Source organism: Cygnus olor, chromosome Z (assembly GCF_009769625.2).
Source record: "Cygnus olor isolate bCygOlo1 chromosome Z, bCygOlo1.pri.v2, whole genome shotgun sequence".
NCBI lineage: Eukaryota > Metazoa > Chordata > Aves > Anseriformes > Anatidae > Cygnus > Cygnus olor.
The window spans coordinates 36,999,717-37,021,379 of NC_049198.1; the positions used below are offsets into that span (position 1 = coordinate 36,999,717).

Consider the following 21,663-nt stretch of genomic DNA (forward strand, 5'->3'; position numbering starts at 1 on the left):
TTGATGCTTCATTTCACTAGTTCCCTTGACAGCTTATGTTGAAGGGAAATAAGTTCCCAGGCTATTAAACCACACTTTGAAGAGACACTCAGCTGAAAGGTTTTGCACTTGTCCTTTGTGTTAATGTCAGTGTGATGTAGTATCACAGAATAGAAACATGAAAGAATGCTTGGTTATGAGACATTCTGCCCATCTACAAAGGGGTCTTCTACCTAGGGTATGTAAGAAAGAAAAGGAATGGAAAGAAGAAGAGCTTTCTTTTGTTTGTTTCTTAAGGAGAGACATGAAAAATTACTATTCAGACAAGATTTGGGCTCAAGAGGCCATCAGGTAAAAGACAGAAGATATCACAGATGTTATCTTCAAAAAAAAAGCAACACCTGTAGTTAGATGCTTATAAAATTGGCTAACACTTCCTACCATAAAACCTATTCCTTATATTATTCTGATTAGGTTTACATGCTTTAGATAATTCTTCCATTCAGGCAACTATGTAAAACTTTTTCAAAAATGTATTTATTTTCACTTTTGTCTGTGATAGACAGAACACAAAGAACAAAGGAAATGTATAGGCAATTCAGATTGATTTTCATCTCTTTTTATAAAGGGGAAATTTGTCAGTCTGTCACTAAAAACAAGTCAGTAACATGTCAAAGACCTGTGCAAGAAGACCTTAGTAAAGACGAATTCTCTACCTTATGATGCCCTCACTATTACAGGGAGAACTTGAAATAAATTGTCAAAGAGGTACGCTTCTATGAATAGGTGTATGTCACTTTTTTATGCTGCATGCATGAATAGTGCTAGAGCACCGGTAGGGTAAAGGATCTTTTGATGGCTCTCTAAGAACAGGATAAACAAGAGAAATGTAATAGCTACACACGATAATGTTATACAATGTGACTTTTTTTCAGCACCAGACTTTCTCTGAGACAGGAACAGGTCAATATTTCAGGCAAGGGATGAAAAGAGAACAGGTGCATGTTCTGTGATTAACTATCACTCCCCATCTCACCAACATATTATTTAAACATAAGACATCTATCTTTCAGTTATCAGTCTTGATTTGCCTTTCAAAGGAGGAGGAAGGTGTAAGGCACCAGGAACATCTTTAAGATAAAAGTTGTTTAACAGCTTGCCTTTGAAAGTTTACAGTAGGCAAATATTCAGAGTTAGTGAAGACAGCTAACGGTAATTTGAAAATCCCTTTCCACATAAACTGGCTCTGCATTTCAGAGTCTCCATCTCTGACAGCTATTCACTGAACTCCACAAAAACTCTGACCATGAATTTATTTGCCGTATTTTATTCTTCTGGAGTTCACCAAGTATTTCAGAACACAAAAAGCTCAGGGGACTAGAGGGTTTAAAGCCCTTCTGATTTTCATGACACTAATATTACTGTCCAACCCACTTCAGCCTGTCACCACTGAGTCTTTTCAGAATGGGAACTTATGGAAAAAAGAGTTTCAGAGAATTTCAATGCAAGCCCATCACAAACATCCCTGGACATACCCGTAATTTACTGAAGTTTTCTGAGACATTTCTAAGAGCACAGGAATGAGTTTGTAAATAAATAAATAAATAAAATAAAATAAAATAAAATAAAATAACAGTGGTTTGTTTGTTTCTATCAGGGGGAATGTTGACAGAAAACTGCATGTCCTTTGCAAGTTCTGTGCTGCACATATTGTGAGTGGATATCAAATAACCGTAAAATGTTAGAATAGATAGTCTAACAGTTTAGACAATGTAATGTACATTTTAATGTGATGTGCTTGAACAGTTGCTCCTTTATTTTTGATAAAACAGCTTCCTTTCTCAGCATAATTACATAATAACCATATTACCTATGCGTGGAATCCCAAGGGTGGAACATGTAATGTGAACTAAACACCAGCCATTAACTAGTCAGAGATCTTCTCTTCTAGTTAACAAAATTCTAAGCTTTACATGGAATATATTTTAAAAGAAATGGAAAATTACAGGATTAAATTAACTTTATGGGTGCAGCTTTATCAAATCTGAAGTTTTTATCCAGTGAAGTTCTGATCCTATTACTTTAATGAGGTATTGCTGCCATAAACTTGAAAACCTAATTTACACATGGTAAAATGGACTGAAAATTGTAATTACCATGAAGTGTCAATATGAACTACATAGTTGCCACTATTTCCAGCTCTAACTGCAGGTAATCTATAACTTTCTGAAATCTAAATGTCTATAGTTACGTTTGCATGACTGACAACTGAATTCAAACCTCTGTGGAGAGAGAAGAATGGAATTTCAGGTAGCCACTGTTACGGGTAAGAAAATGTAGAAATTGATCTTTATCTATTTTTAAATCTTTCTTTGTTGAAGTTTCAAGTGCTTCCAAAGGCCTCTCTTACATTGGAATATATCTGTAAATGAGAATATGTGATATCTGAGACACCGCCATGTATTTTAACAACAATCATCAGAAATGCATTGTATCAGAAATGAATTTTACTGCATTCTGGAGTAATGTCTTATGTAGTGCAGAAGAAATCCTAGGTTGGGATGTTGTTCTGGGAATATCTAAAAAAGAGATATAAAGGAATTCACAGAAGTTAAAAGTATGGACGTAGAAAACCCAATCTTTAAAACACAATCTGCTACAACTGAAAAATAGTAAGAATAAAGCTATTTCATGAAGGGGATATATTTGGATATTAACAGTGGAGAAAAAAATGAAAGAGTAAATGTGAAAAACAAGTTACAGACATCTTCAATGTGAGATATCAGGAGAAATGCCAACGACTTGGGTGTTACATTGCACAGACAGGATCCTGTTTGTGAGCATCAAGCACGGTGTTGTAATGTGGTTACAGCACAAGACTGGAAGCTGGCTTGAGTCAGGGTCCCAAGGCTAACGACTTTTTGCATGATTATGGGAAGTTACTTAAAGAGTAACTTGAAAATGACTTATCTATTTCTCACAAATAAATCAATGATGACAGCATTAAAACAAACCCATGGAACACTTCGCATCTCAGACACTCACATCTTAAATTTAACAGCAGTGATCCTGCCCTGCTACTCTCTCTACATTTGTTTTCTATTAGAAGCAGACAGCTAATTTGTCGTAAGTGTGAAGTTCTGATGTAAGCCCAGCAAAGGACTGTTGTTCTACAACATTAATTACCATTTTACAGTTTATTTATGTGACTGGGCAGATGAATCTGAATGTATAAAACAAATATGCTTTTTTTTTTTTCCTTTTTTTTTCCCTACTAAAGACAAAACAAACAAACAAAATCAGTAACTAATGTATTTAGCGCAGTGAGTAGTTTTACATATTAAAAAAATTATATACATATTTACTGATGTGTGATGTTTTAACCCAGGGTAAACACAGGGTATTGAAAAGTGAAAATGAATAAGAAAGCTCAAAAGTCACCTAAGAGAAAAACCTTTTCAGACAATTTTTATTATTATTATTTTATTTTTCATAGACTTACATATTACTGTACAGTAACTTTCTTGAGAAAGGGAACCCAATTCTTTTCTCATTCATTAAAGCAAATCACAAGTATAGACAGTGCACTTTAGTTACTGTGCACAGGAATTAAACCTCTTTAGCAGCAACATCAAAGCCAATACTCTCTTGGAAGAGTATATTGCTGCCTAGCTATACCTCATCAAAAGGACAATTTCATTTGCTTTTGAAACAGAAGAATATGAGGCTGTTTAAACTTCAAGGCTCCCCTGATGCATAAGCAAAATGTTCATTTTTTTCACCTAATTCAAGCTGTTTGAGGTGTTGTAGGAAGAATGTTAAGTCACAAATCAAGTAGGATGTGCTCCAAGCAATTTTGGCAGTCATTTTAAGCATCTCAGGTTAGTCGATCCCTTTTGTATTCAGCCCAAATAATAAAGTAGTATACACAATTAGGAAGAACTGCTTATCTGCTTATACTGTCTCCATCCTTAATCTGAGGTGAAACAGTTTCATCATTTCACTCAGGATGTGCAGAAAAGAGGACAAATGAAAGCCCAAATTCAAATCTCTTACATACGGAACATGGCTAACAAAAATGGCATTGGAACTACCATATTATACAACTTAATGAGGGAAGGAGATGTACAAAGTCAGTCATATATTTTTACACAACAAAAACTCTTGTAATCATGTTGTGAAAATGATTATACATCTTAGCTAATTCTTTAAAAAAAATAGCTAATTCTTTAAACTTGGATTTACTGTTTCAGTATAATGGTAAACTGTCTCTCCCCTGTCTGCAACAGTGTCAGTGAACAGAATAGATTATTAACAAATTTCTAGAGCTTAAACTCTGTACCTTTCCAGTAACCTGTGCTTTTACAAATGGTTAGGTAACACTGTACTCTTGTATAAATAAAGGAATCTTTGAAACTTCACTAAAAATCCAGAACAGAATAAGCCACACTCACAGTGCCATATCCTTCATGGTTCAGATGCTATCCTCCTCATAGATATTAATATTGCCAGCAGATGACAGCAGTAAATAACCTACGTAGGGCCATTCATTGTTTCAGATATCTCTTGCTGAAGTCCACTTTGTCTCCACAAAGTAGAAATACCCTTGTTTATTTGGGAAGAAGGGGAGAAGAAAGAATGAGTGTAGGTCTGTGGCTGCCTCTCTGTGACTTTCTGTGTGAGGCTGGACAAGGCTGGCACACACCTTAGGTAATCTATTAAGGAGCAGTTGATAGCAGCTCCTACATATGTATCTCATTTTTCAGTTCAGTTTCAGCACACAGATAATGCAAGCTTATCTGTAAGCTTATCATCCAATGAGCTGGGAGATAAAAACTTCTTTCTTGGAAAACTGCTGTTATCTAGCCCATTGTTTACCAAGAAATTACCTGCTTTAGCATCACTTCTGTGCCGAGAAAACTTACTTTTGATCCTCTGCTATCTTAACACAAGCACTCTGAGTATATGCACAACTACGGAGGACTGTTCTCTTGCCTCAGCTGTTGCCATAAGTATAAACTATAATGTCCTATGGAGAAATTATGAAATGTGCTTGAAGTGTTAAGTTTTGGGCATGTTGTGCTCTCATAGCAGTGTGGCTCTGATCTTGAAGACTGAGCAATTAGATGCTTGACAGGAGTAATTGCTGGAAAGCAGAGGGTAGGGACACAGGAAAAACATGGGCCAGATGACCTTCATGTCTCCTTTATCTACACCAAACTGTCTCTCAGAGAAGCACTTGTGAGATGTTGCTGAACCCCTGAGGTTACAAGGAGAGAGTAATACCTGGAGAATGATAGAACTACCTATGGAAATGATCATACAATAAATCCTAAACATGGAAACTGTAGCAGAAACAATGTCTCTAACAGTTCATACTCCAATGCCACAACCAATGCAATGCCCTCTGAAGTTTTAATTATTCTTTAGTCAGGTTTAAGTCTGCAAAACAATGCTTCCTCACATCAAAGAAATGCTGGTGGGATATTTACACGTCCCAGCTGAGTAGAAAATAACCTCAGCAGGTGCCCCTGAGGCACCCTCTCTTTTTCTTTCCACTTCTTATCTCTGTGCAAAAGAGTTTTAAATGTTTGAAAAAAAAAATGTGATGCAGAGATAATCTTGTAATTTCCAAAGTCAATGCACTACACAGATGTGACAACTGAAAATACAAAAATACCCAACCAATTAAATAAACAACCAAAATCAGAAACATCCATTTGTCTTCATAAAAGGTGACTGAAAATAAATGTGTCTCAACAGGAAACCTCAAAAAATCACTAGATATATTTTTCAATGTTGTTAGCAGATGTGTTGCTTCATCAATACCAATTTTACTTTAAAATTGCACTGATTTAACTGGAACAATGTAAAATTAAACATGATTTAACAAACAAGTAAAAACTTTTGCAGACAGATTATTACAGCATTTTAAAAATGTTTTATATCATTTTAATTAATCCTTGTTAATTACAAGAATCAAATATTTCAACCTAGAATAAATACATTTAACAGATGAGACTTCAAAACAAGTCTTTATACTATTTTTTTTCATGCAACTATATGAATAATGAGCATAGTTTAAGGTTTTGTTAGTGTTTTTCGAGTCTAGAATTAATCCTAATTTAGGACAAGGCCTCAGATTGCAAAGGAAGTTAGTGTCATTCCCAATATTACTTTACACAAATCAGAAACTCTTGGTATGCTTTATGAATGCTCCCTATTAACTTAACTTAAGCTGCAGGTTTATTTACTAAGTTTCGTTAATGAACTGCTACCAATGCTTCTGGGTATTTGGCTATGTAAAGTTGATGATATATTATTATTATTATTATTATTTTAAAGCTTCAGAGTAAGAACTGGAATACTGACGCAATGAGTATTTTTGGCTAGGAAGTGCATTTGCTATTCCTAGGAAAATCCACCCATATTTATCTAAGATATTAGCCTTAAAAAACATGGTCATAGACACAAAGAGTAAAGCTTGCTGGAAATTCTCTGCTGAAACTTCCAAACATACCACCTAGAGTGAACATGCTTGTCCTTGAGAAGGATACCTGTGTACTAGATATACTATGCTATCTATACAGTAGGTACAAAGAAGACCTTTGGATGAGAAGAATGCAGGTGAAGCTGTCTGTCATCTATTTTTTGAGCTTAAGAAAAAAGGTGATTAACTAAAAACTGCAAATGTGCTTCCCAGCTGCTAACATTTCAACAACTTAGCATAAAGCCTGCAGTCTTACAATTTAAAAAGTCACACTGTTTGATATAAGAAAATACTACTATTCTCATTCTACTGAAGAAGTACCAAGATGTTAAAAGATTATATCTTGCAAATATGAAACTAGAAAGAATACCTCTACTAGAACAGCTGCGGCTTAATAATGATGATTTTCAGAACAAACAAAGCACTGTAAACAAAGCACTTTACAAAGCCAGGAATAAAAATTCAGACTATATTTTTTCAGCATTCCTGCATAACCCAGCAATCTGTGTGTAAGGTAGAGAGAAGGAGGAATGTGTTGCTCCAGACAAATGCACAGTAGAAATCTGCCCTGTAAATTAAAAGACTGTACATTGCAACTGAATGGTGCATAAAGAAACAAAGATGAATTTAAAGTGATTGAATTCATCTGGTTAGTGTTTTTCTTTGGTTTGATCTTATAGTTGGCAAGCTGATTTCTAAGATTTTCAGGGGATTGTCAGCAGATTTGGTCATAAGTTTTCTAAGAGTGTTGTCCAAACACTTCTTGAAGTCCGGCAGGCTCAGTGCAGTGACCACTGCCCTGGGGAGCTTGTTCCAGTGTCCAACCACCCTCTCGGTAAAGAACCTGCAAGTCTTGCACAAGTTTGAGGTTGTCTGGGAGCTTATCGTTCCTGCAGTCATGGTCCTCCAACCCAGGACCCATCACTGGAGTTGAAGACAGACGCAAAGAAGTCATTTTTAAACATCTGCTTTGTCTATGTCCCTATGTTTGTGAGGTGACCATCCTCATCAAGTAAAGGAGCAACGTTACCTCTGTTCCTGCATTTGCTGTTAACATATTTAGTAAAGCCCTTTTTATTGTCCCCCACAGTACTGTCCAGCTTCAACTCTTATTTAGGCTTGGCTGCACAATTTTTTTCCCCTACAATGGCAAACACAATCTCTGTAGGCTTCCCATGTCACCCAACCTCACTTCCAGTGGCCATATTTCTCTCTCTGACTAAACTCTAGAAGATCCCTGCTCAGCCAAGCCAACCTTCTGCCCCACCTGCTTGACTTTGGACATTTTGGAACCACCTGTTCCTGTGCTCTTAAGAGATGGCACTTAAAAATTGACAAGCACTGATGGAACCCAATGCCTTCAAAAGCGATTTCCCAGGGGACGTTACTACCCAGTTCTCTGAGTGGTCTGAAGTCTGCTGTCCCCAAATTCAGGACTGAAGTTTTGGTGGCACTTTTCCTCCTGTCACCAAGGATTTTAAACTTGACTACTTCAAGGTCACTATGACCAATATGGCCACCAATCACTACTTCACCTCCTCTCTGTTCACAAGCAGCAGATCTAGGAGGGTACCTGTCCTAATTGGCTCCCTTAGTACTTGTACCAAGAAGTCATCATCAAGGTGGTTTAGGAATCTCCTGGATCTGTTTGTAGTCAGCTGTGTGGTACTCCCAGTTCATGTCTGGCAAGCTGAAGGCACTCATAAGGACAAGGACAGCTGATCTACACGTATCTCTTAGTTCCTTAAAGAACATTTCATCAGTGTTGTCATCCTGGCCATTCGGTCTATAGTAGACTCCTACAACAACATCCACTTTGTTTGCTTGTCCCTTAATCCTGACCCAGAAGCTCTCAACCGTGTCACTGCAACAGCTAACTGCAAGCTCCATTCAGCTGAGACCCTCCATTACTTACAGAACCACCTTTCCTGTCCCCCTGCTTTGCCTTCCCTGCCTATCCTTTCTGACATCCGTTATAACACACCAGTCACAGGACTCTTTCCATCAGGTTATCAGGTTTCCATCATTATGTTCATGATATCATAGCTCTGGGACTGAGCCAAGTCTCCTAGCTTGAAGTGTCATAGCATATCTGACCTCTGCAGATATCAGAAATTTCTGTCAAGTGTATCTGCTGTTGCTATATGCAATACCTGAAATGATATGAGTTAAGAAGTAAATATTTTTTTCTATCTTTTTTTCCAGTTGTTTTCCACCTGCATTAGCCCACACTTCTTCCAGTCACTTCCACTGCTTCAGGTGTCACCTACATGGTGCCTTCAGGGACTGAGAGATCAGCCCAGCAATGGTGGAATCAGCAGCTCCATGACAGCTCTGTGTGTGGGTACTCCTCTGGAGTGTGAGATCCTTATACATGAACACATCTTCGTAAGCAGTGAGTAAACTCATCACAAATCTTGTTGTCAGCTTCACCATGAAGTCAGGCCCACAGAGATAATGATTCAGATGTCTGTGACCATAACAGATCCATCCAAAGCTATTAAAATTACTCCTGATTCTAGTACATTAATTAAGGTTTAAGTATTAACAGTAATATCCTGATAAAAAGACTTCAATGAACATCACTCGCATGGCAAGAAAACTTGTCGCTTTTTATAAATCGTATCACGGTATTTTGGTCATTTTGCAGTAGACACTGGTTTTTCATTGTTGTTGCTTTTTTTTCCCCCTAAATTATTAAAAAAAAATATCATGTGTGCTCTCAAAATTACATGTGCACAGGTGTATGTGGAAGAAATGACTATAGGAGAGAGGTAAAAAGGGACTCATGAACAAATTTTTGTGCTTGTTAGGCAGGTTACTTGTTACTTCTAAAGCAGAACATTCTGTTATTTTCTAAGTCTCAATTTAATTTTTTAAATCCTTTTTGGATAGAACAAAATGTACAGGTAAAAGTAAAAAAAAATACCTTTTATTAGAAACCTGAGTGGTGGGTTGACTACGGCAGGCAGTTAAGCCCTCATCCGGTCCCTTGCTAACTCCCCCGCATTGGGCTGAGGGAGAGAAATAAAAGGGCAAAAGCAGGAAAACTTGTGAGTTGAAATAAAGATAAATTCATAAATAAAGAGGGGGGGAAAAAATGTGATGCAAAGGCAGTCATTCACCACCTCCCACCTGCAGACCAGTGCTCAGCCAGTCTCTGAGCAACAGCTACTTTGGAAAAACACACCTGCCCCACCAAGTTTTACTGCTGAACATGGTATTATATGTCACAGTTCAGCCCTTTGGTCAATTGGTCCCTCTGCAAGCTTCTCCCACACTCCAGCCTCCTTGCTCAAGGTGGCACAGTAGGAAACAAAAACCTTGATGCTGCCCAAGCACTGCTCAGAAGTAGCTAAAACACGGGTTAGTTACCAACACGGTTTTGGTCACAGATCTACAGCACAACAGCATAGTAGCTGCTATGGAGAAAAATAACTGTCCCATCCAGACCCAGTACAACCTGGTATAACTAGGAAAAATAAGCCAAAATAAACCTTTTTTTCAGGACTGCCAACATTCCTGGACTGCCATGGCTAAAACAATGTAACACTAATGCCTTTGCTCTTTATCACCTTAAATTTGGGGCTGTGAGCCTTCTCTGTACATTCTGTACTTAGTTATTTTATAGTTCCACATCTTCTGTTTCACAAGCTTCTGTATAACATTATATTGTAAGGCACTATTTATCCTGATTCATGGTTTTCATCCTCTTGAGACCCCACCTAGAGTACTGTGTTCAGCTCTGGGGCCCCCAGCACAAGAAGGACATGGACCTTTTGGAGTGTGTCCAGAGAAGGGCCACAAGGATGATCACACAGTGGAGCTCCATTCCTATGAAGAAAGGCTGAGAGAGTTGGGGTTGTTCAGTCTGGAGATGATTAGGCTTTAGGGAGACCTTATAGCAGCCTTTCAGTACTTATGGAGGGCCTACAGGAAAGATGGGGAAGGACATTTTGTCAAGGAGTATAGTGACAGGACAAGGTGTAATGGTTTTAAACTAAAAGAGGGGAGATTTAGACTAGATATGAGGAAGAAATTCTTCACTGAGAGGGTGGTGAGGCACTGGAACAGGTTGCCCAGAGAAGATGCAAATGTCCCATCCCTGGACGTGTTCAAGGCAAGGTTTGATGGGGCTTTGAGCAATGTAGTCTAGTGGAAGATGTTCCAACCTAAACCATTCTATGATTCTATGATACAAACTGACAGAGATATGTAGCAGCTGGAAATATCTTGGGTACTAGACCTATCTTCTTTTACCTAAAAGCCTCCACATTAAAGCCCTATCATTTCTGGTTAATGAAAAAACAAATAACAGAAAAAATATCTAAAATATGCAGCATCAGTTCTACTGAAATCACATACAAACAGAAATTACAAAAATCTGATGGATACAAGAATGCAGATCTGAAGTTTCAGTTTAGGCATGCTTTGCAGCACAAGCAGTCCATCGAGCCAATGAATAGCAGTTTGGGGCAATGCTTTTGGGGAAAAAGGATATTTATTGTTTCATGCAAGGAAGCTATTGACAGATATTCATGTTTTCACAAAGGAACAATACAGTGATGTGCAGGCAGGACATGGACAGCTCTTACCCATTTTGCATACTCCATTTGTAATTGTGGAAGACTGCTTTTGCAGTGTGACAACAGTTTGAAGAAGTTAATATTTTATAACTCTAGTTCTCCACTAAATTCCAGCTTAGAAATATAATTCCCACTTATTTTGAATTCTGACTGCAATTTCAATATGTACTGTGCTTAATACTACATTCCATTTGATGATGTTGTGCTCTAAATGGACAACACCTTTCTCCCATTTCTCTTTAGAGTTGTCTATATTTGCAATTGTCAAAAATTTGTTTAATTCAAACCCCACTTTTTTTTTTTTTTTTTTTTTTTTTTTTTTTTTAAGTGAGACCCTCTGATTCATCAGGAGCAAGGTTTGCTCCTAATTGGAAAACAGGGTTTGGAGCAATAAGGCTAATTCTCACACATTCACTAGGGTGGGAAACAAGTTAGTGGCTGTTCATCTCATGTTTATACAACATTAAGAATAGTGCAAGGAAGCAAGTCTGGGCTGAAAAGAAATGTAAAACATACCTTCTCATTATCTTCTCTGTGGTACTCTTTGACCTCTATCCACCAGACATGCCATCCCACATGCTAGAGAAGTAAACAGGCCATGGCCTGTACCACAGTTTAATAAAATCAGAGATTTGATGAAGCTTTAGCACTTTATAGCAATACAAATAATTTTCAAAGCAGGTTAACTTCTTTAGTATGTATCCCAGCAGTCTGCATTTGTGACGGATACCAGTTTCTTTACTTCCGCATCTGAAATTCTCTACCTCGATTGCCTTCCTTCGGGAAAAAACAGTATCTCGCTTTCAAGAGATCTATCTCACTTTGCTTAAAGTGTCAAACGTAGTAATTTGACTGTATCTTTAAGAAAAATTACAAAATCACAGTAATGTAAAACAAAGCTAGAAATAAAAAACCTGCCTACAGCAATAAACCTTCACAGATGCATACTTTTTCATTTGCAATAAAAAGCTACATCTGAAAGTTTTACCCTGAAAATGTCTTACAAAAACATCTATTAAATCCATTAAGACATTTCCTTATAGCATAACTTTGAAGAGCTCATCTTTTAAAAGCATATTATTTAGAAAAAAAAAAAAAAAAAAAGCTTGAGTTAAAAAGCTTTTGACACTGGATTCAAAATTGCTTTATCAAACTTGTAATTAGAGGTTTGCTTTTAATGCCACAAGTATTAAAAGGGGAATCAATCCTATATTTTGTTTTTGTACATGCTGGCTGAGAAGTCTCAATGAACCACGTTTTGCACTGCTCCTGACTGAGCTGACTATTGTGAAGTTAGCTGGCAAAACCAATTACCATACACACAATACAGATTCACTCTTCAACTTTCTCTGATAACTACAATGTGAAAAGGGGACAACACAAAGAAATGTGGTTTTGCTCTCAAATTCTGCTTGGTTGTAGACCTCTAATGTGCAAATGCATGCAACCTGAAACTTTTAGTGATTTTAGTGAATCAAAACTTGTCTACCGGACTCTCTCCTCCAAAGTTCAAAACCTCAAAATCTAGACACATACTTAGAGGAAATACCAACTCCAGGAAAAAGACCTTCTGTAAAACAAAAGAAAACATAACACAACAAAAAGTCCATTCTAACTCTTTGTAAAATTCAGAAAAGAGAGCATCAGAAATACAACAAATATGAAAGCTTATATCCTTCCTATTGTTGACTTCGAAATGAAATGGAAGACCTGACTCATTGCTATCAATTATTTACATACAAGAAGTAGAAGGAATTGCATAATGATTCAGAATGTCATTTTATTTGTGAGCTCGTTGTCTGGTACTTCAATAATTAGAAACAGGAAAAAGGCTTTCCTGTAGAGTCGTGGTTGAACTTTTGAGATCACGAGAGTCTTACACATTCTGAAAAGGAACAGCACTGCTCTTCAAACACCAGTTATGTGATGAGAAATACCGCTCAGCAACCTATACCAAGGTAATGGAAAAGGATGAATATTTTCTTCTGTGAACAGTTGGCATTCCCATTGAACTTTGATTTTTGTTAAAAAACCTGGTATAGATTAAAAGAAAAATGGGAATTCATTTATACAACATTTTTCATTTAAGGAAAGTAAGTTTTCTCCAGAAAGTTTTCAGATGTGCATCAAGTTTCTCAGTCCTCATCTGAGGAAAACAAAAGATGCATGAAGGTTACCTCTCAAGTATGGCCGTCTAAATGACAGGACTGTTCATTTTGTAACAGCATACAGGGACTCCAAACAACAGTTAGAACAGGAAGGGAAGAAAAATGTGCTCCAAATGAATCTGTAAAGTAAGCCTACTTCAGAACAGCATGATTCTGCAAGCTGAGTGTTAAGACAATGTTTACCTCACTTATTCCTACAATTACTACACTGGGACCTTTAACAATGGCAACTGGCAAGCAACACAGATCTAATATCTCATGATCTTCATGCTGCATGATGCCCCTAGGCATTTGGTTGGGTCACTAGATCATAATTAACTTGGAGGCTAGCTGATGAATCACAACCACTTCTCCTTGTAAAATTTGTCAAATCTCACTATAAGCTGACACGGATTGAACTCTACTTCATCATTAACATCTGCTAAAATTGGAGTGCAATAGTATATTGGTCATAAGGGTAGTGAGTTTAAAACCAAAACATGATGTAGCAGGACTGCAAGCTCTGACTGTAGCTTCTATACCATCAGCCTCTGTATTGGCTTCACAAATGAATACTTCACCAATTCATGGGAAAAAAAAAAATCAAAAATCTGCACTTTCCTGAAAATCCTGACTGATATCCATTAAATAAGCAGTGACAGTGCATATTTAGATACTAGATACCTGACACAGTCTTTGGTACTTGAAACTCCCACCAAGATTTCCTGCCCCAGCTGGATGCACAGAAGTCTACGGGGCACAATGGGATTCCTCCCAGAGCTGGCTGATGTCATCGCGGAAACTCCCTCAATTATTTTTCAATGGTCTTGGGAATCTGGGGGGGTCCCAGTTGCCTGGAAGCTGGCAAATGTTCCAATTTTCAAGAAGAGCAAGAAAGAAGACCCTGGTAATTAAAGGTCCGTCAGTCTCACTTCAACGCCTTGTAAAATTATGGAGAAAATTATTCTGGGAGCTACTGAAAAACACCTAAGTACAATGGAATCATTGGTCATAGCCAACACAGGTTCACGAAAGAAAGGTCCTGCTTAATGAACTTAATTTCTTTTTATGACAAGGTCATCCAGCCTAGTTGACCACGGGAAGTGAGCTGATGCAATGTTTCTGGATTTCAGCGAAGTGTATGATACTGTTTCTCACAGTATCCTTCTGGACAAAATATGCATCATACAGCTAGACAAACGCATAATATGATGGCTATGAAAAATTGGCTGATGGGTTGGCCTCAAAGGGTTAGAGTTAATGGGGATACATCAGGCTGATTGCCACTCACTAGTGAAGTTCTGCAGGGCTCCATTTTGGGGCCAGTTGTCTTTAATGTGAGACTTAGCTCCCAGCCAACCTCAAACTTGTGCAAGACTTGCAGGTTCTTCACCAAGAGGGTGGTCAGGCACCGGGACAAGCTTCCCAGGGCAGTGGTCACAGCATCGAGCCTGTGGGCCTTCAAGAGGCATTTGGACAACGCCCTCAGACATGGTTTGATTTTTGGGTAGACCTGTGTGGAGCCAGAAGTTGGACTTGATGATCCTCGTAGGTCTCTTCCTACTCAGGATATTCTATGACTCTGCGATTCTGTGAGCAGTACCGCATTACCATGTGGTAATACTCTAAATCACCTCCTTTTTGAGGAAGATTTATCTGTTATCAGTGATGCTTTGCTGTAATTGGACAGAAGACATTCTGTCAGATGATACTATCATGAATCCTTTGGGTTTTAAGCCTCTAGAGGCTGCGTGAGAAAGTCAAGTTGAAGAATCACAGTACACAAAAACAGCAGACTGGAGTTTCTCTCTGAAATCCTCAGCCCTATCCTGAGAGATGATGCATTGTTCCAAATTATCCAGAGTTCAGCCTCTTTGCACACCTTAAACACTGGGTTTTCCAGGCCTTACCTGTAGGTGTGAACCTTGGTTCACACTGAACTGCAGTTCAGTGCTTGAAAGACTTGAGCAGGCACAAGCGAAAAAAAAAAACAGTGACTAGTCTAAGCCTTTGCTGAAGTCTCTTCTGTTGTTGTGACTAGTCATTCGACAGCGGCCTTATTTTTTTTATTTTTTATTTTTTCACACAAAAAACTGAGCACAAGACGGTGCAGCAGTGCTTCTCAGTACCACTTAGTTTCCCCTCTTTCCCCATGTTTTGACTTCAACACATGGTACAGTCAGTGCAAAACAATAGTAACAGCTGCATACTGGCAATCAGTGTATAAACCGTACAGACAGGTACCCCCACTTGTCAGCACCCTTTGCTATTACACTGCTATGAGAGGAACCTTTTTTGAGATGATCTTTCCAACCAACCGTGAGAGACGTCAGGCTCCCCATGTTTGACTGTGCTCTTCAGACACCTGCTCTGAAGAGTGTCACAGCAATCAATGAAGCTTTTTACTTCTACTTTATTGACCATCCAGGGGACAACAGAAGCTGATCTGCCTGTCTAATATCTAGTGTCCTTTCTGATTAAATGACTTAGGAGGTACTACAGGTCTTTCACATAAGCAGCTGGTATAAACTATCAGCTTGCCACTGCTGGAATAAAATTAAGCCTTTGGCATTTTATTGAGCAACTACATTCATTGATGTGACTGGGAGAAGAAAGCAGTAATGAATTGGAATGGATGTATTGGTCTGCCACTGAAAAACAATGTCAATATGCTGGAACAAGCAGGACTGAAACTCATTAATTTTTTGCTATTGTGAGGTAAGATGTAAAGCTGTCTGCATACTGCAAAGTTTAGAGAATAGTACATCAGGTAAATCAAGGAGTAGCTTGTGTTTCTTATAATTTTCGAACAGCAAAAATTGCTGTCTCCCAGTGTCTTATACTCATTAAAAAATCATTGAGAAGGTTATTTTAACATGTTATTTATGTAATGGGCTCCACTGCTGAAAAATGCTGAAGAGGCATTCAAAAGACTGACTCAGTGAATCCAGAACAGAAATGACAGCTTACTTTTACTCTTTCTTACCTAAGTTTAATACAAACTGCATCAAAGCCAACTGGTATTATTTACTGGAGTTTTTAAAAAAGTCCTGTTTTAGAAAGTCCTGTTAGTAGAGCAAGACCTAAGCTCTAAAATATCAGCATGAGAAATTTCTCATGAAAAACACTTTTTTTTTTTTTTTGGTCAAAATAACAAAGCATTTTAATGCTATGAAAATTTCTGTTTTCTTTCTGTAGCTGCAGAGTGGGCATTCTACAATTTCAGTGAGCCCATCTGCTTTCTGTTCAAGGACCTGTGACTAGCAATGTGCAGTGTTTGTTTTTTTTTAACATAGGTGTTTAAAGGTAGTGGTGGGATAACATAAAAAAGAATTAAGCAGCAGTACTCAGCAGTAAACCAAAACAAGACACTTTGCATAGCAGGAATGACTTCATCCACAGCTGACTGCTGTCTCTAGCCTCTGAGCAAAAGGAAGTTCTAGTATAGGCCTGTACCATTTACAAGCTTCATGATTTGCTGCCAATTTGTAGAAACCAAAGTAAACTTCTGGCAGTACTCCTACATACCATAGTAGTTAAAGAAACTATCGTCCCACCCTGATTTTGACTACAAGCCTTGAAAGATTAATCTAATGTTTCTTTCTAGCCTCCTATTCTCTTTAGCTAATAGAAGATTTAACTTAAAACTTAAAACTTAAAAAAAAAAAAAAAAAAAATTTCGGAAAGTGCCACTCTGGTTATCAACAGTCTCTTCATAAAGCCTCAGTTATTTTTTTCTCATTCCATTTTCCTCACTAATAAGCCTTGGCAACAGAAAGCATTCACTACTAATTAAAAGTAAAAAGCTAACAAACAGACCCAGTACCCCAATGCGTACAGCTCCGTGCAATGCTGCCCAGAGACACCTGCTTATTCTTTACAGAACTTTTTACTCTATCATTCCATCCCTTAAAGTTGGGTTACAAAATGAAACAGAATAAACTAGACCATTTCATGATATGATAGTGCATTTGTATGTCCCCACCTTTACTGGAAGACACAAATGTCCATTACGCAATGTTATTCAGTTGCTATAGCAGGAGGCAGGAATCAACTGAATTGATCCTGCACATTGCAAAGTCTTTGCAAAGTATGGCTTTCAGAATGCTCCCTGGTTGTGGTTACCTCAACTTCCAGGCACAACTTGAGATACCTAGTGCCAAATGACCACATACACTGGATAAGCAGAATTCCTGTCCTGATATCTAAAGACACTTTAGACACCTAAAAATATAGACAGGCACCTATCAGGGCTTTTCATTGCCTATGTAGATATCTAATTTTTGCTGGGTTCGGTGGGAATTAGGGAAGGATCAACAGACCCACAAGCTGAAGGTAATTAGGTGCTGCTTTCCAGGCTAAGTGTATCTGATAATTAGAAATACTGAGTCTCTAAGCAGTTAGGCAGCCAAGTAACCTTATACTGAAAGCATGTTCTATGTCACCTCTGTGTCCAGCAGCGGATTCTACACTGACACCCGTGGGTCCTGAAAAGGCTGATGAAGTGCAGTGTCTGCCCTCCCACCATCACATCTCACCTCAGAACCTAGGGTCTGAGTGCTTTCACCTGAGACGTAGGGTCAGAAAATTCAAATCCTTCATTCCTAGGAGAAATAATCTGCCCAGTGTTATTTTACATATAAAACTCTAACAACAATACAGAAAGCAGCCTTTCTTCTCTGGATATGCTTTGTGATGCTTTGGATATGCTAGTGATGGCTTTGGTACTTAGCTAACTGAGAAGATTCATCTGTGACTCCCAGCTGGAGATCATGTCACTGCTTGCAGTGCCAAAGATGGTGAATCCCTGAAAAGGCACCTGAACTGGGAGACCTCTGAGTCCACCCTCACCATATTTCAGCTCTGGGGACACGAGCATCATCACGTAGATGAGCCAGGGTGAGTCCCCAGAGTGTGTTTGTACGGGATGAGGCCAGCAGTAGAGAGGGATGTGCTGTGATGCAAACTGGCAACTCAGCTGAGTGTCAGACTGACTGTCACATCTTTTCTCAAAACTCCTTGGAAGCTACTGCCAGCAACTGCCCACCCATCACAGTCAGTTCTGTGGACAACAGTTGTAGCTGTTTGGGGCACTGTCATACTGTCATCTTATCTCAGTAAACCTGGCCTTTACAGTGAGAAGTTCAGGCCATGCTTCATTTTCCCCATTTGTGCCTGTCTAGTTCTCCTCTGACCTCAGGCTGAGCTGAATGAGGTACCTGCTTGACCTGGCTGAAAATGAAATTTGTTGTTGCTAGCACAATTTTCATCTTGATTAGTTCCTTACTCTGGAGAACTACATGATGATTTGGGAAAGAGAGGAGGAATGAACGAACACAAAGTAAGGAGTAGAGGTCACCAGCCAATTGAGGTGACCATGTAGCCACAGTTTTGCTCTTCCAGCATCTTTGTATGGGTCCATAATTCAGACAACCAGTTCAAAGCTAGGGCTGATGCTGAAGTGGTCAGCCACACAAATTAATTGTTGCAGCAAAATGAGTCACAATGCCTACAGGCCCTGTGCTGCAAACAGTTTACAGTCTTATGTTCATACTCTATTTTAAGGTGACTCACATGCTTAAAAACCTTGTTGGCAGTCCTCAGACTTATCATACACCAAAACAAAGACTTCTTTTATTACCTACCAAAACATTTATAGCACATTTGCTGATTCTGATTCTAACTTTTTGACACCAAAGACAGGCCTCTCTAAGGCTAAAATAATAACAGCACATGAAATTCCTCAATTAAAAAAAAAAAAAAAAAAAGCTTTTGAAAGAGCAAGAATTTATAGACTTTTTTATTAATTCCTCTGTTTCAATGAATGTGCATCTTCAGGATATGTCCTAAAAACTTCGATGTAGCATGAGCATTTTCATTACAACCATCTGGTTCTGAAATCTTTGGTTTGTCACTAACTTAACTGAGTCAATACAGCTACTGGGTCTTTCTACCATTTGTTCTACATCAGTGTTTTCTTCCTTGCATAAACTTAAACTAGTCTACACGTGCAGAATGTTTACACATTTCAAAGCAAAGGGTGTTACTGAATTTATCTATATATTCTCTCATGGTACTCTTGCTTCAGGAGATTTCTAGTGAAGAAGAGGCAGATACGATTCAGTAAACTGAGACTCTGTATGAAAATAGGACGAGAAAGATATGCCTAAGGGGCAAAAGGGGAAGAAACAGTTCTTGCATGTACTTGTTTCTACACAAAAATATTTGGCAATAAGCAAACAGCATCAAATAAGAACAACTGAATAAGAACAGATGCTGATTGCAGTCCCAAATAAATAAACTATTATTACTATTCAGATTAATACCAACATAATATTTTTTATGCTAAACAGGATTTCTAGTCATGTATATATGTATATTTATTTATATGTTTTTTAAAGAGTTAGATCCTCACATATTTCATATCTCAGCCTACCAGAAAGGATCAGGCTGACTAACCAAGCAAGTATTCAGCAGAATTTGCCTTAGTTTTCATAATTATTTCATATAATGAAAGTAGCTATGACAGGTCCTTGAGACTCACTGTAAGATGAGTGCATGTATATGTAACTGGCAGCTATGCGTAATAGGGTCCTGTTGTTCAGCATGTTTATATATTTTCCCTCCTATATTGACCAGAAGAGCAATCTCCCATCAAAATGTGGTCCAGGGTTGCTCCAATTGCTTCCTCTAGTCAAGCCAAGGCTAAGTTTTCTGTTGACTCCCAGTGAGTTAGCTCACACCTGCTGTATTCTTCTGGAAAAAGTTTGTGGGATTGCAGGGGAAAAGAAAAACAAAAACAAACAAAAACAAAACAAAACAAAACAAAATGTATGCAAAAGCATTTGACTTCTGTAAAGAACAAAGTTTCACCTCTTGTATTCTCTCTTCTGTAGGCAGGTAATATTAAATGCTTTCCACAATAAAGAACCCCCAGACCTCAAGAAACCAATATGCACAGACAGCATGCTGACTACTAGAATCCCCTTCCTCTAATACATGCAATTCCACAGAAAGGCATTTCTTTATGCCAAGTTGTCATGGCTTTGGTTGTGACAGCAGTAATTTTCTTCACAGAGGCTTGTTTGATACTGTGTTTTGGATTTTTGATGAAAATGGTGCTAACACACTGATGTTTTCAGTTGTTGCAGAGCAGTGCTTGCACAGAGTCAAACATTTTTCTGCTTCTCGTGCTGCCTTGCCACCGAAGAGACTGGGAATGCAACAGGAGGTGGAAGGGGACACAGCCAGGACAGCTGGCCCAGACTGACCACAGGGATATCCCATATCATATGACATCGTGCGCATTAATAAAAGACGGGGTAAAGAAGAAGGAAAGGGGGGGCATTGGGAGTGATGGCGTTTGTCTTCCCAAGAAGCCATTATGCATGCTGAGCCCTGTATTCTTGGATGTGGCTGAACACCTGTCTGTCAATGAAGCAGCAAATGAATTCCTTGTTAGACTTTGCCTGTGTGCTCGGCTTTTGATTTGCCTAGTGAACTATCTTCATCCCAACCCATGAGTTCTCTCACTTTTACCTTTCCAATTCTCTCCCCCATCCCACCCTGAGAGAGTGAGCAAGCAGCTGTGTGGTACTGACCTGCCTGCTGGGTGAAATAACAGCACAAGTACCTAGTAAAACAACTTTACCAACTGCACTCAGAAACACCTATGGGGACGGAATGGTGGCCCCCTTCCTGAGCTCAGGTCTCCCTGTGAGTTTGTCCCCAAGACTTCACAATAGAACATCCGAAGAGCAGAGCTAGAGTGACAAATACCAGGAAGTGCTCTGAAGGAGAAACATATCACTCATGCAGATATATTCAGCCAGTCACATGACACAGATATCATAACTAGGCAGAATTGCTGTTCCTGCGTTTATATGGTTTCTAGCAAACTTCTATGTGTAAAATCTCCATGAGGTTAAGACTGAAAATATTAGAAAATGTTAGAAAGTTAAATCACCATTAACTTTTTTTTTTTCTTCTTCAAAACACAAAGTCTATGAAGTTCAAGGAAGTCAGAAGCCAAGACAGTTGTCACACTTAACAACCTGCCAATAACTCATTGAAGTAGTATCTAAGAAAGGTAAGAGTCACCACCTTATATTCTGCATCCCAAAAGGACTGAAAATGGTTCATTTCACACACCCAGAACTCTCAGACTAATTTTTATGTGGTTTTGGATTGCTCCAAATGCATTCAAAGAGTAAGCGTCATGCAGTGTGCATAGAAGGGACATAAATACATATTTCACAAAGATTTAAATACAAATCATGCTGCCTTATGAGGATTCAAGTTTTCCTGGCTTTCACAGCAGAACTTGTATGCTCTACTGGAGGAACTAGATTGAAAGTGTCATGAGTGTCATAGTGCCTTACTTGTTCTCGTTGCTGGCATCATATCGAGGCATAGGGTCAAAATCATTTCCATTGACATCAAAACTGGCCTGAGAATCCTG

General features: G+C 38.5%; 1 protein-coding gene across 2 annotated transcripts in view; it reads right to left on the bottom strand.

Moving 5' to 3' along the window:
* Nucleotides 1-21,663, bottom strand: part of PCSK5 (proprotein convertase subtilisin/kexin type 5) — a 251,454-nt gene that overhangs the window by 153,959 nt on the left and 75,832 nt on the right. For both annotated transcript variants that reach the window (XM_040539991.1, XM_040539992.1), the window contains exon 5: nt 21,584-21,660. In XM_040539991.1, the coding sequence (XP_040395925.1) occupies nt 21,584-21,660 (77 nt within the window). The remainder of the gene's footprint in view (nt 1-21,583; nt 21,661-21,663) is intronic.